At 42.5% G+C, this 15,171-nt stretch overlaps 2 protein-coding genes across 6 annotated transcripts; one reads left to right on the forward strand and one right to left on the reverse strand.

The window, feature by feature from the left end:
- The first annotated feature begins 75 nt into the window (after window positions 1-75).
- LOC125434646 lies at window positions 76-15,078 on the forward strand. Of its 5 annotated transcripts, none has more exons than XM_048500184.1 (4): window positions 76-220; window positions 4,404-4,452; window positions 12,381-12,459; window positions 14,198-15,078. In XM_048500184.1, exon 4 carries the CDS (start codon window positions 14,220-14,222, stop codon window positions 14,997-14,999), a length of 780 nt encoding a protein of 259 aa, XP_048356141.1. In that variant the 5' UTR covers window positions 76-220; window positions 4,404-4,452; window positions 12,381-12,459; window positions 14,198-14,219; the 3' UTR covers window positions 15,000-15,078. The 5 variants fall into 5 exon arrangements, with proteins under 5 accessions (XP_048356141.1, XP_048356143.1, XP_048356142.1 ...); XM_048500186.1 differs by having other exon boundaries at window positions 12,386-12,459; XM_048500185.1 differs by having other exon boundaries at window positions 86-124.
- Window positions 8,553-10,379, reverse strand: SMCO3 (single-pass membrane protein with coiled-coil domains 3). Its single transcript, XM_048500189.1, is given in 3 exon segments — window positions 8,553-9,164; window positions 9,166-9,425; window positions 10,250-10,379. Coding segments are annotated over 2 exon segments (678 nt in total). The 5' UTR covers window positions 9,412-9,425; window positions 10,250-10,379; the 3' UTR covers window positions 8,553-8,732.
- Window positions 15,079-15,171: the final 93 nt, after the last annotated feature.

Here is a 15,171-nt window from a genome sequence, read left to right on the forward strand (position 1 = left end):
GAAATTGACCTTTGGCGTTCGCTACATTCCGTCGCTCTAGGCCTTGCCATCTCCATGGTCAAACCCCAGTATCTTTGGCCTGGGTGGATTTGAATGGGAGACCAAGTCGTTTTTTACGACGGAAGTACGTAAAAAGGGATTGCGGCAACGCGCATTGTTAGTAGTTTGGTGTCGCTACGGCAACATCGTAGCGCGCTCTGGGCTGTCATGGAGTTGAAAAGTGAGCTTGCTCTTTAAATTGCCTAAGGCAAGCAGTCCCCTCCCCCTCTATCATTAGACCAGAGAAGGGGGTCTGTTGGGAAAAACCGAAGGGAAGAAGTGTGAGCGAGCGAGTCATGTTGGGTTTGCAGAAGCCGAGGGAGAGGTGTAAGAACGGGGGCAAGGAATCTCTTGTGTGCTGATTACAGACCAGAAATCGCAGTACCTTTTAGTCATTCACATTTCTTTCTTTTTTTCGGCTTCAGGAATAAATGTCTGTGTTTTACCGAGAAGGGAATTGTTATAGCTTTCAATCCTGATTCAGTTTGTACTGCTAAAAGTTGCAGTCATACCAAAAAGTGTGCTGGTATGAAATACACACGCATCTTTGCCCTCATTGGCTCTTAAAATAATCCTTCTACTAGGTATCTACACTAATGTAATGTAACAACCCTTTTAAATTGTTTGCTATCACTTATGCTATCCTGACCTGGATAGCCCAGGTGAATCTGATTTCAGAAACTTAAGTAGTGTTGGCCCTGGTTAGTTATTTGGATGGGAGACGACAAGGAAAATCCAGGGTTGCAATGCAGAGGCAGATAACAAAAACCAACTTCTGAATTACTCTTGCCTTAAAAACTCTATGGGGTTGTCATTGTTGCACAGTGCAGCTACTTGATGCACAGTTACACAGTGCAGCTACTTGATGGCACTTTTCAGTATTACCTAGTGAACAGGAGGGAGAAACCTAGTGAACAGGAAGGAGAAAACGAATATCACATACTAGTGATAATAATGTTCTATTTATAACCCACCTTCTGCCTACAAAGGCAGGGCTCAGGGTGGTTCACACACAATTTAAAATACATCAGTAATTTATAAAACCAATAAAATATATAAATTAGATAAACACAAGGCATACTGCACCTCTGAATAAATTTCAAATAACCAGCCAAATCTTTGACTGCAAGTCTCTGTTCTATCAGTAATTGTACCACATGGCAATAAATGTGATTTCAATCAGATTAAAAATTGGAATTAATATGAACTTTAATAATCATTGTACTGATGGGATGCCTCTTTCATCAGTTCTGCCGTTGTGAAGAATGGCGCTTGCAGACAATTTTCTATAGATCGACATGAAAAATATATCGGAGAGTTGCATAACACACACAAGAACTCGAAGAGTAAAGGGTTCCAACTCTGAAAGATGATCTTGCTATCTTTTAGTTTAGTCTAGTTCATCTTGTCAGGCTATTCCCCTTAAGTGCCTATGAGGTCATTGCCATGTCCTTTGTATCATGCAGATTACCCACCACACAAGCCTCTGTTAAGTCACCATTTGCACTACTCCAGGTAGCAGCAGCACAAGACTAAACAAAGCTGCAACTGCCCTTTTGTTTCCTGTTGGACATTGCCTTCTTTCTCTTCCCCTTTCAAGGACCCATAGTAAGGTGAAAACAATCTGTGCCTGGGATTTTTTAAATTTTGTTTAATGCTGGATAGTTATGATCTAATACAAAGCCTGTTTGTCCCTGCAAAAAAAAAGTTATGTGATTTAGTGCATCTACTTATGACACTATCACTGCTTATGCATTGATTTTCTGTCCCTTTTCTAGGCACCAGTTGTGTTCACATGAACCTATATTTATGCTCTCAGTAAAATTTCCCTTCGACTGTTTTATGTTATATATTGTTTAGTCATTTTTAATTTGCTGTAGCTATCTGGTAGGGAAGGAAGGTGGCATGGTATAGCCAAGCCTTGTCAGATCTCAGAAGTTAAGCAGTGTCAGAATTTAGAAGGGAGACCACTGAGGAAGGCTCTGCAAAGGAAGACAATGGCAAACCACTTCTCCTTCCCAACTTCCTTGAAAGTCCTTTGCTCGGGTCACCATAAGCTGCCACAGGAGGTGGTGATGGCCACTAACCTGGATAGCTTTAAAAGGGGCTTGGACAGATTTATGGAGGAGAAGTCGATCTATGGCTACCAATCTTGATCCTCCTTGATCTCAGATTGCAAATGCCTTAGCAGACCAGGTGCTCAGCAGCAGCAGCAGCAGAAGGCCATTGCTTTCACATCCTGCATGTGAGCTCCCAAAGGCACCTGGTGGGCCACTGCGAGTAGCAGAGTGCTGGACTAGATGGACTCTGGGTCTAATCCAGCAGGCTAGTTCTTATGTTCTTAAGTTCTTATGACTGCAACTTGACAGCACTTTACACACGTAGGCCGCCATTCGCACAGGGGGCGCAGCTGCTTCGCAGCCGCACTGCCCTCGCGCCGCCCGCCCGGCGCCGAGCCAGCGTTTTCAGAGTGCTCTGGGAAGCGCACTTTTCTGAAAACGCCGGCTGGAAGCCGCTGCCATGCGAATGGCAGCGGCTTCCTGGCGCTTCCCCCCCCCCCCTGCCTTCACTCACCTGCTCTCCGGCCCCTCCGGTGCGTTGCCGGGGCCTGGGGACACGCCCCCCTGCTCTGCGACACGGAAGCAGGCGCGCAGGGCAGGGAAGGCGTGTCCCCAGGCCCCAGCGACGCACCGGAGAGCAGGTGGGTCGACCGGGCGATGGCACCCAGCGGCGGCGTCTTCCCGGTTCTTTCTGGGACCATCCATGCGGACGGTCCCAGTGTCGTCGGGTCAGCGTCAGAAACGCCGACCCAAGCCCTTCCACTTCCGTGCGGAAAGAGCCAGAGAGAACTCCATGGGTTGTTTTTTTCTTTTGTTTGTAGCAAAAATTCTAATAAAAGTCATTTTAAAAGAAATGTATTAAGCTAATATGCTTCTATTTGTACAATCCGGGGGAGGGACGTTGTAAACACAGAAAGGATTGTATCGGCACCTCTGCCACCAGCACCATGCAAAGTGACATGGACGCTGGCACAGAGGGACTAACCTTAGCAGCTGGCCATCGCAGGACCCAAACCCAGATGTTTGGCCCTGTGGCAGCAGGTCTCCACTGCGACAGCCTCTGCTGCATGGAGGGGATGTGGAGGGGGCATTCCCAGGGGCAGAGCAAACTTTAGTCAACTCCTATAGGACTTTTGACTTGGAAACACCCCCTAAGCCAGAAGCCAACTTAAGCCATCCAAAAGTGTTGCGTTAAGTCAGTGTCCCCAAAGGGATTTTTCAGACGGCCGGGATTAAAAAAAAAATCCCCCTATCCACACCACCTAAAACCCCATTGGAGCCAGCGTGGGTGCTCTGGCACAGCCGCTACTCTACCATGCACACTCCTTTGGATCGGGCTATATGCGTTCTCCCTTTTTGGACGTAACAGTGTGTATCCAGCCAGTCATTAATATTGCAGAGTGGGACTTCTACTTCCTTATACTAAATTCCATTTCCCCCCATTTTGCTCCTGGGGATCAGCAAAATAAAGACTTACATTTGAAGGGGAAATTGGAAGAAATTGTTTGTTTCCACAAATGCTGTTCTGTCAGGGGAAATGTGTGGTTAGATACATGCCACTAATATAGTCACACTGGCTATACTCTGTCTCATCAAAAGAAAAAACCAAAAATTTGCCACATGCTGGACCATCGTTGTTTGAGATGCTCCCTAACAGAACATTCCAAATACTTCTCTCAATGGCAGACACACACACACACACACACACACACAGAAAGAAAGAAAGAAAGAAAGAAAGAAAGAAAGAAAGAAAGAAAGAAAGAAAGAAAGAAAGAAAGAAAGAAAGAAAGAAAGAAAGAAAGAAAGAAAGAAAGAAAGAAAGAAAGAAAGAAAGAAAGAAAGAAAGGCAGGCAGGCAGGCAGGCAGGCAGGCAGGCAGGCAGGCAGGCAGGCAGGCAGGCAGGCAGGAAAAATGCCAAGGGAATGCAAAGGGAAAAGACAATACCAGAAAAGCTGACTCTGATATTATCCTCACTATTTGAAGTTCTGAAGCATATCTGGAGCTCCACATATGAGCAAGTCTTCCTACATGAGCAAGTATTTCTACAGTGTCAATTGACCAATTTATTGGAATGAGGAAACCCTGACTAATCTTCCTGTGCCCATCAGAACCTTGGTGTTTGTGTCAGAGTTTGTGGACTGGTCTGCTGTATTTATTGTGAGACAGTAAAATAAGAATATCCTTAGAGATGTTTGATGTATGCACCTACTCTGTGTAATGTTTATATGTAAAGTGTAAGTTTTATTAATGTTTGCTGTATAAATATTGTTTCTAAGTAAAAAATATTTTATTATTTGACCCTAGGTTGATTTTAGATGGAATATAGACCAATGGAATAAATATGAAAAGTCAGGTAGGAAAATCATAATTCGTTCTGTATATATAATTATTTGTCTGAAATTAAAGAGGCAAACCACAATATATTAGGACAAGGAGATTTGCATTTAAATGTGAACAATTTGTATCCCATTTCAAAATCTTGCCATTTAATTTTATTACATTTCATGCAAAACTTATTACAATGGATAAACTTTCATTTTTTTCAAATTGCCAGCCTTTGTTTCACATTAAAAAGAGAAAAGTGTAAATGCCCTAGCCATTTCCAATATATCTAAATAACATATGTGATGACTGGGAGGCTGCTTTTGTACTTTCTAAATGCTCCGCGGCTTAGCTGGGGAGCGTACGTGCTGCGGGGCTTCTCACCCTGCTTGTGGTTCTCCACTGCTGCCCAACTCTTTCCTTCTCTCCAGTCAGGGGTGGTGAGAGAAGCCCAGAATGGTTCCCCACGAGCCAGGAGCTTTCCCATAAGCACCACTTAAGCACCGCGAGCTCTTCCACACCTCTTTCACGCATGCATGGGCAGCCTCCATTCCCTGTGTTCGGATTGGCTGAATCTTGCCTGATTCCCCCCACACACTTTCACTATTTTAGTTTTGAACACAAAACAGGTGCTGAGAATCAGTGCTGTCCTCCCCCCCCCCCCCACCAGAAATCCTTGCATGTGCTATGGCACAGGTGTCAAACTTGCAGCCCTCCAGATGTTGTGGACTACAGTTCCCATCATCCCCTGCCAGCATCATGCTGGTAGGGATCATGGGAACTGTAGTCCATAACATCTGGAGGGCTGCGAGTTTGACACCTGTGTGCTATGGGATTGCCATCCTCCACCCCCACCCCCCTCTAAAATCTAAATCTAAAATCCTTGTGTGCGCAAGGTTTCTCCCTCCTTTCTAAAAACCAAGGTTTCTCCCTCCGTTTTTTTTTCACTGCAAGGGGAGGCTCCGCTTCTCAGCAGCTGTCCATTGGTGGTGGGGCGGGCCAGAGCAGCGAGGCAGGAAAACTGGCCCGGTTTCTGCTACGGAGGAGTTTTGCACTGCAGTGGAAGCCTCCAGAGCAACAAAGGGGCATTTCAAAAGGACCTCAACCTTTGCCATTCAGGAAATTCACGGAGCAAAGCCATTGCTGAGGGGTGGCTCCGGGGCAGAAACTTGGGAGTCACACTGCAGCACCAGGGGCAGTCCACAAAACTCCCGATTACATTGGGACATTCTTCGTGCCAACAAAGGGGCAATTTCGATGTGCAAAATCGGCTTAACAATCTATTCACCAAATCTCTTTCATAATGGCATTAGAGAGATATCTGCAGTTGGTACCAGCACCTGTAGACCTCTTTTAGAGGAAACACTTAATTCACTGTAATATTTGGTAGCATGTTACAAGTGGGGACCTCCAAGGACTTACAGGCAACATCTCCTTTTCCCTTCCTTCATTATTTCCTCTTTCCCTTTCCTGAATGCCCCTGTTTGTGTGTGTCTCTGTATGCTGTCAATTCACAGTTGACTCATGGGCACCCCATAGGATTTTCTAGGCAAAGGACATTCAGGGATGGTTTGCCATTGCCTCTCTCTGCATGGGCCGAGAGAGTTCTGAGAGAATGTATAACTGCCCCAAGGTCACCCAGTAGGCTTAGGGGTAAGAAGGAAGCAGAAAAAGGACAGTGTGTATGGGGGGCTGCCTTTTCCCTGCTTTCTTCTTACCTATCAGATAACCTATCATTATCTACCTCCCCACCACCACCATCACCACCCAGTCTTCAGCTTTTCTTTATTCCCTCTCCCTGACAGCTTCTCTCTGGGCAAAGTCTAGTTGAGTTCGCTAGTGTCATGCCCAGTTGTGTAGATAGTGAGTCTCCAGTGGCCACCACATGGCCTATTGAGTTCTTATCCATCAGGGGACATGACACATAGTTGCTATTGTTTTGGGGAGTTTTAATCACCCAATGTATTTTTTAAAGATTTCATATTTTTTTGCAATTCCAGGACTTCACCTGATTAGTAGAGAAATCCCCTTATCTGTCCCTAAGCTCCATTTTGTGGATATATTAATCATATCGTCTATGATGTTCACAATTCGATTTATTGATTTTCTTGGCTTATTAGAAGAATGATGCACCACATGCTGTCAGAATGGGGTCAGTTACAAATTGAGATGAATAAAATTAACAAAAATAAATTGACAGTGCAGTCCTAAACAGACTTAGAAAGTATTACACTCTTAAGGATTGCATTATATGTGTGAAAGAGAAGCACTGTGTGATGTTCCTTGCACACAGCACACTGTTGCTTTAAGTGAGGGCAGTAGTGCTAGCAAGGCCAGGATAATCAGTATTTGTCTGATTATCAGATGTGAATATACCCAGAATGCTACTCTTAAGAGTTCCTCTCTGCTCTCTCCTGTCCCCACACCCCATAAGGGAGATGTGCTGTCAACAGTATCTTGCTATTGTAGCATAGACAGATATCTAGAGCTCTTTTTCAACTATGGAATTCTTCTGCAATAAAGGATCTGTATTTCTTTTCTAAAGCTACAAGTGTTATGTGAGCTCTATTTCTAATGTTGCTTCATCCTGCCAACAGCATGTGCCTGAAAAAACAAGCTACTGTGTCCATTATTGAGGCAGTTTTGTCCACTTAATTTGCATATAAACTGATAAAATCCTGTTCATTGCTTGACTACCTTTTGCAGACTAGCCAACCTCAGTGCAGAATGCTGCATTACTGTATGTGCTGTGACTTTGTTCTGGAAAAACTATTTTGCATCATCATTGTTTTCATTCTAAAGTGAGGAAAATAACTTGTGTTCTTTCATGGAGCCATGGAAACTTCATAGACTTTAACAGGTTCAGAGCTTGAATTCTATAAAACTATCTTAAAGCTAATGCATAATTGATTTCAGTAGGACTTAATGCTATGTACCATACAGATAGTAATATTTGAAATTGAAAGTGTTGACATGCATTGTCAGAAGATTGTTAGTAAAGTATACACCAATCAAAGCACACCAGTAGTATTACTCTTTCAGAAGTGAGCTATTCTAAATGCCACACTGAATAATAGCTGTCCATTCTTCATGTTTGAAATAAGCTTTTAAATTTCAATGGAAACATAGAAAATGACAGGTAGATTCAGAATCTTCATTAGTCATCTACGCCAACAAGTCATACAGGTTCTTGGAGCAGTGGTCCTCTCTGTTTACCATAGTAGAAGAATGATCTCATTTCACACACTACGAGATACCTTGAGTGATGCTTTTGAATCCTGCATACATGTGGAGCATTTTGGATTGGATCCAAAGTTCAGTTTTCAGTAAAGGAACCCAGTTCATCAGAATGGAAATTATCTGCTACTCCTTCCCACTGCAGCTGACTAAAGATAAAGGACTCTCAGGAATGGTGTGAGAGGTGGATTGGGGGGTTGCAATCAGAGGAGGAATCAGGAAAAAATTCACTCCTTCCTCTGACAAAAACCAACCTGGATGCTAATTCCCTGCTTTTATGTTAACATTTGCAAGTGTCTGTCACTACCAGTCATCAAAGTGTTACATGTCTGTTTGTGTATAAACAGGATGTTGAGGTCACATTCTAATGAGCTGACCTTTTGATTAACTATTGGCCAGTTTGACAGCCATACCTGAAGTCATTTAGTTAACTTGTTTTCTTTGTTCTCAGACATTCACTCACTCTGACTCTCGGTCCTAGCCATATACTGAGGCAATTGTAAAAATGTAACATACAATATAGTATTTATTGTTTTTCTCCATATTGAGCAGCTCAGTAGTATCTGGGTCTTCATTGGTATCTGCTAAACTGTGCTAATAATGTAAATCTGGTGTGTGTGTGTGTGTGTGTGTGTGTGTGCGCGCGCGTGTGCAGAGTAGAAATCCTTTTTTTTCCCTGTCACACATCTACATCACTGTTTGTTCGGTTACATTTGCTACCTATCTGCTGTCTACCATGATGTCTCTACCTTGTGTCTCCTCTCTGGTGCCGTGTCTGCTCAAACAAAGAAACAGTTAACTTTATAACTTCAGATGTATGTGTTCACTAACATGTAAGCAATGGCTATCTCACTGACCAGTAGCTAATCAGTAGATCAGGTCATAAACAGTGACTTCAGCAACTTGTTTACATACAAACAGTTAACCCTTTTATAACTGAGTTGTGACAGACACTTGCAAAATCCCAACAATATCCACCAACGCTTTGTAGAGACGTATTAATTATAACTGGAACAGGAAAGGTCAGGCTTTCCAGTGTAGTCATCCATAGACAAGAACATGCCTTAGTGCCACTTACTCAGCTTTGTCTTTCACCAGTGCACTCACTTCATTGATGGCCCATTGATATGTCTCTGAAGCTTCCTTAAATTCAGCCAGATGTTGCTCATAGCTCTGAATACATGCCAGAAGGTGATCTCTTTCCACTGCTCCCAAGATGGCACGCAGAATTATTTCAATGCCAAGCCCCAGAACACTAATGCCCATTCCTCCAAGAACAGACACCCCAATCTGAGCGAGCAGCGCAACTAGTTTGTTAACAGTAACCTTTATAAGGTTTGAGCCTATTAATTTTACAACTATTGCACCTGCACTAGCAGTGGCCTCTCCAAGAACAATTGAAACAATCTTATGAGCTGTGGCAATTTTTTCCAATTCAGGCTGTTTAATATCATAAAGTTTTTGATATATTCCCGGTGCTAGCTTTTCCTTCATTTCTTTGTCAAAAATTCCCCAACTTTTGCTGAATATCATTCATGGCTTGTATAATAATGTCACAGTTTTCTTTGATGGAGCCTCTTTCTTTCATTTTAATGTGAGTAATTCTGGCCCCCAGGTGTGCGTTCAGTGCGCCAATCAGATCATTGGTTGCCTTACAATTGAGCTGCATACAAGTGAGCAGCTGCTGGTGCAGGTCAATGACATCCTGGCGCCTCTTTGGATTATTTGGATAGAGAAGATCACTTAAATTCATTCTGTGAAGATAACCTGATAATGAAACATGAAAACAGAGTTGTCATAGATTACTGATCCCCAGGATGGTACCCAACAGTGTGTTTCCTGGAACCCACTTATTCTTTCCCAAAGCAAAGGGTCAATCCCATCTTTCTTCAACTTCATTACAGGAGGCGGTACTTCCAAAGAACCAAGGAGACTTTATTTCTGCAGGGCGTGCCCAATATAGGAGAATGCTAGGCACTGAACCTCTCAACATTTTGTGACTGGACCCAGCCTTCATGGCAGCCATTTTGTTATTGGTCCTGCCTACTCCCATGGCAGGCATTTTACTGCTGCACTTACTATCTGTTCTCAAAATTCCAAAAGTGCCCACAGGTTCAACAAGGTTGAGGACCTACCATAGACCTTAGAAATGGCATTGTGGAGTAATTTGGCCTTAGGTTTGCTTCAAAAGGATAAAGATGATAACAATAAAAGTTGTTGCACCATAGATTAAATGGAAATAACACAGAGCCCATTTTCCCAGAAACCCTGGGAACTATAGTTCTGTGAGGCAGGTTATGAATCTCACAGAATACTCGGCACTTGCATTCCTACTCCACACGTCAACAACCTACAACTCCCAGAATTCTTTGGAGGAAGTACTGATACTGATTTAAAACAGTTAAAATTTATAATACACGTAAATAATGTCTACTTAACTGTGTACTTCTTTATAGTTAATCCAGAATCCCATAGTTTACACATTAACATCTAGAGTCTAATTCTCCCTTTCTTGCTCTTCCAGTCTCCAGCAATACCATCCTTTACCTAACCACATCCATAACATACAAATGATCAATGCAAGCACTTACCTCATGTTTCAGTTTTGCGCAATGAGTTTGAGGCCTTGTTTGTAGACCTGATGCTGTTGACTTTTAAGCTGTTGCTGGTCAGTGGTGCAGGCATAATCATGCTGATCTGCACTGTTGTGTTGTTGCAGTGTTTTGGGCTTACTCATAATGCCAGCTCAGCATTACAAGTCACGAGGCAGAGGCACTGTGTTCTCTGCTATACTTTTATTGGCTAAATAGCAATTCACAGAATCAGGATACAACCCCTTTTTTCCCTTTTCTTTTGCCCTGATGTCACAGCTGACTTATAAGAACATAAGAGTAGCCCTTCTGGATCAAACCAGCGGACCATCTAATCCAGTATCCTGTCTCTCACAATGGCCAACCAGTTTTCCTCTGGAGGTCCAACAACAGAACATAAAGATTGAGGCCTTTCCCTGATGTTGCCTCTGATTCCATGAAAAAGCCTTCCCAAGCAGGCTACCCGACAGTGTGGGGAGGCTAAAGACACAAAAAAGCTGCCCCACCACCAAAAAGCCTTCATTGGGCTTAATGGACATATGCTGCCAAGAAGGTGGCATAAGCATTGCTCCCAACAGTGGATTCACCCCCACCCCCACCCCCACCCCCACCCCACACACACACGCACTTTGGATGGGGTCATTGTGAAATCCCCCACAACAGTTTGTAGTTTTGGGCAACTGTTCCTGGGCTGCATAACGATGATTCCATATTCTTATAGAAAACTGAGAATCTCTACCAGCTAAACCCTGAATATGTGCAGAGAAAAAGTATGCTAGCACCTCATTATAACTGTCTTCAACTGGAAATGTGGTGACAAGCTTATCAAAAACACTTCTCACCTCTTTGACTGGGATAAAAGCTAATGCATCAAGAGATTTCATTGTAACTTTTGTTGACATATTCAGTCTTCAAACCAACATTTTTTATTTTCCTAGTGAGACTCTGGCCCATTATGCATGGAACACTTACTTTGGGACCCTTCTCTGCACAGTGGGTTTGCAGAGGGCTGTCTTCATGTTTCTCTGTTAAACACAAGGGTGCACTTCTTTCTGGAAGTGCAGTTTTTCTGCAAAGAATTCCCCTGGCCTGGTTCTCTTAACTCGCCCATCAACTTATTCTTAAAGGCACAGGTCTCAAAGGCACTTATTCTAATTATTAAAGGCACAGATCTCATTACACTCTGTAGTCAAGATTGCTATCTCAGTCTTTAAACTGCACTTTTGTCAATATTACTGTTCCAAAAATAATTCTCCCCCACCATGCCTTAGAGTCAATATTTTTTCTCTCTCTCTTCCCCCCCCCCTCGCCCCACATACATACACTCCTTAATGCTGCCACGGGAGCACAGAGAGGCTTGTTATTCCCAAGCGCTCTCATTATTATGTTGATATCTTGGTGTATCATTAGAGAATGCAGAGGTCAGTGTGTTTGGACAAAGCCTGTGTGAGTGAGCTTCTTTTCTTTCACTTGAAGGAGCCGGCAACTTGGAAGGAAGATGTGGGTAGCAGTGGGAGGGAGGGCGAAGGCTAGCTGTGGGTGAGGGAAGATGGCCAGGGCAAAGCTGCGCTCATTGGCAAATCTGCCTGTTCTAGTGGTGAAGCAAAATTAAAATCAGGCTAGAAGTGGTCTTGCTTGCCATGGACAGATTGAAAAGTGAAAGGGGCACTTGAAGAAATACATCTGTACAACAAATCTTGCTGCGACAGACATTCTCCCCCACCATGCAGCAAACACACTGTGCATAATCAGCCTCTGACACAGAGGAAAATAACCCCCTTTGACCTCAGCATCTGGAAAGGCAATCCTCACTGCGATCAAGCCTTCTCGAAATCGTGTGGACATTTTTCTGTGTGGGCAATTTTCAGTGTGGGCATTTTTCCATGTGGGCTTTTTTCCTGTGGGTTCACATTTGAAATCACAGTTTCAGAATAAAAACACCAGTAAGATATACTCAGTAGTTCAAGGCTAACTGTAAGTTTATGTAGATGTCATGTATGCTTTGTTTTTATATGCAACAAAAATGCAAAGAAGGCATAGACTTCTGGCTCACATTGCATTTCTCACATGGTGTTCAATACTGAGTAAGGCTGAGGTTTTAGTCTATATGTTTGGCTGGATCTTTTGGCAGTATAGAAGAAAGATGCTCTTCATGAACATGAGACTCTCACTTAGGACCAACATGAACGGGAAAAGTCTTACATAAGCAGGTAGGATTTGCAAAATGTTATTTGTAAGAAACAAAGATAATACTTCTACGTTTGCTTTTAATGTTAGTTAATGCCATATGCAGGGGTTAAACTACATTTATGCCAAGGATGCACATTGACATTTGTCAACATATAATTTTGTTTTATATAGCACTGGGTGAAGCTGAGTTGAATTGGAGCTATGGTGTTAAGAAAAGTTCTCTCACATACTTTTATGGTATTGAAACTAGCCATTAAGGATTGATGTTAGCTACAATAGAAAGGTGGGAAAAAGAAGACCCTCTTTCTTTTAACCAGGATTTCAATCAGGAAAATGGGGGGGGGGGGGGGGCTAACCTCTCTTCAGAACTTAGTGCTGCAATTCAAACACAACTTGGTCTCTTTCCAAATGCTTTTGGAAGCCAAAATATGGTGGGGAGGATTCAGCCATGGAACCTCAATATAACATTTAGTTTAATCTTTTGATATCACTGGTTATAAGATTAGGGACATGGTTATAAGATTAGGGAAAGGACTGAATCTAGCATTAAAGCCACTATCTGTCTAGGAGAGAGATTTTAGATTATAATACATGTATAACTTTAATTTATAATACATGTATATAGCTCCCGAGTTCTATCATGCCATTTCCATGATTGACACCCTCACCCATTCCTACTGTTATGGAAAAGAGAAAGGCAAAAATGGGTGCTTCTAATATACCATAACATTTAATTTTCATTACAGTTTTTACAAGATGTATAGCACAGTTCAACCTAACTAAATTAATGCTTTGTCCCATTAACATGTAAATCTTAGATGCAAGTCCTTTGTCATTTTGGCATAAATATCCTGCCAGTCTGTTTCCAATCCTGGGGGAGAGGATGCCAGTGAACAAAGCCATCAGTTCCTCAAACAGCTTGACATTCCAGGTCATCTGAAGAGCTACCAAGAAGGATCTCAAAATCCCCCCGAGCATTCTGGAAACCATTTGGATCATTGTCTACAAGGGTAGATCATCTTGAAAGGTCTCCAATTTGTTAAGATGGTTCAGAATTGGAGACTTCCTTTGTAGTATACTTTACATTACCACCCTAAATTGAATAGTGGGGTCAAATTAACCCAAGAAGCCTGGTAGGTGTGTGGATAGGGGAGAAATAAAACTTTACTTTCAATTTTCTACTACTCAATACTCCATTGACAAAATTGTACTTTCCTAATTGTCTCCCTAGTGACTTTATAGTTATTCTGTCCCTTCAGGAAGAAATCATATAGTGCAGTTTTTTTTCTTTGCAGTTAGGCCCCTTCCACACATGCAGAATAACGCACTTTCAATCCACTTTCACAATTGTTTGCAAGTGGATTTTGCTATTCCGCACAGCTGCAAAGTGCATTGAAAGTGCATTATTCTGCATGCGCAGAAGGGGCCTTAGTGTCATGCCCAATGAAGTGCCCAATTAAAAAAAATATTGCTAAATTTGGCATTTATTTTGCTTTCTCACCAGATCAGTAAAGTGTTTTTTTTTTCAGGACATAAACAAATCTTGCAAATCTTTTATTTGGTTAGTTATTTTAAAAAATTAGATGTTTCTGTTTTAAGTGTAGAAATATTTGAAATATTTTATTAATATCCTGTTCAACATAGAATATGTTTTTTTGCCTCTTTTTATTTTGAATTTTGAGGCTTGTGGAGGCTTATGAGTGAGATAGGCTTGGAATTGATTTCTGTATGCTTAGTTTTATTTGCTTTTACTTTCAGTGTGCCCTCTCACTTTCTGGAAATGCTGTCCTTGTTTGGTCCAGAGAAGGATAAGCAGAGGCTGTGCAATGCTAGCCGTGCTCTGTACGACTGTGTCTACCTCTTTGTCTCTTCCAGCAACACTATGTTCCGAATGCTCAACCAGTACCTCGGAACTGAATTTCCCAATGTTGTTGTGAGGGAAAGCCTCAGCATCAAGGAGAACCTCCAGCTTCTCATGAGTGCTCTGAAAGATATGCAAGAGACAGTGGAGTTGAAGGATAGGGATGTCCAGCAGCGTGTCAGTGGCCCATTGTATGCTAAGATAGTTCAACCCATTTCCCCCATGAATGAAAGAGTTCAGCTTGTGAAGGAGATGCATAACCTTTATGGGGGATCTTTTGCAACGATCTGTGGTCCCATCGCTGCAGTCTTATTGAAAAATGGTGATCTTCCTGAAAAACTACAGTCTGCCTTGCGGGTGCTAGGGAACTCTCATGTGATGTCTCTTCGAGTTGGTGATCTTCTCATGACCCATGATGAAATTGCTAAAGCCCTTCCAGAACCCAGCACTACTTCAGCCTCTCCAGCTGCTGTACCTGAAGTGAAGAATCGCAGTCAGTCTCTATCTTCCATGAATTACTCACTTAACAACTTCTTACGGGTAGTTCTTCGGGGACGGACTCCCAAGAACAGCTTTGAAATGGCTGCAGGTTGCCTGGAAGATGTGGTTAAAGTGTTGAAGCCAGCTTGTGAAAATTTCAAAAGTATTGTTAAGAGGGCCGAAGAGTACGTCACACTCATCATCGATAAGTTGCAGTGATCTAGAAGATGTTTGCTGAGTTGTTAGAAATCTGTTTACACAACAGGGGAAGTTGTGCAAATAAAAGAGAAAACTTCTACTGGTTGCAGCAATTGTATTTCCTTCCATATGACAATGTTTCTCCATGTAGCTCTTGCTTCCACTATGAATGCAGAGATATTTACAACAGAGC

The sequence above is a fragment of the Sphaerodactylus townsendi genome, linkage group LG06 (assembly GCF_021028975.2).
Source record: "Sphaerodactylus townsendi isolate TG3544 linkage group LG06, MPM_Stown_v2.3, whole genome shotgun sequence".
NCBI classification, from domain to species: Eukaryota; Metazoa; Chordata; class Lepidosauria; order Squamata; family Sphaerodactylidae; genus Sphaerodactylus; species Sphaerodactylus townsendi.

Excerpts from the sequence above, each read along its gene's own strand:
- LOC125434646 (XM_048500184.1), top strand. The coding sequence starts at position 14,220 with ATGCTGTCCTTGTTTGGTCCAGAGAAGGATAAGCAGAGGCTGTGCAAT.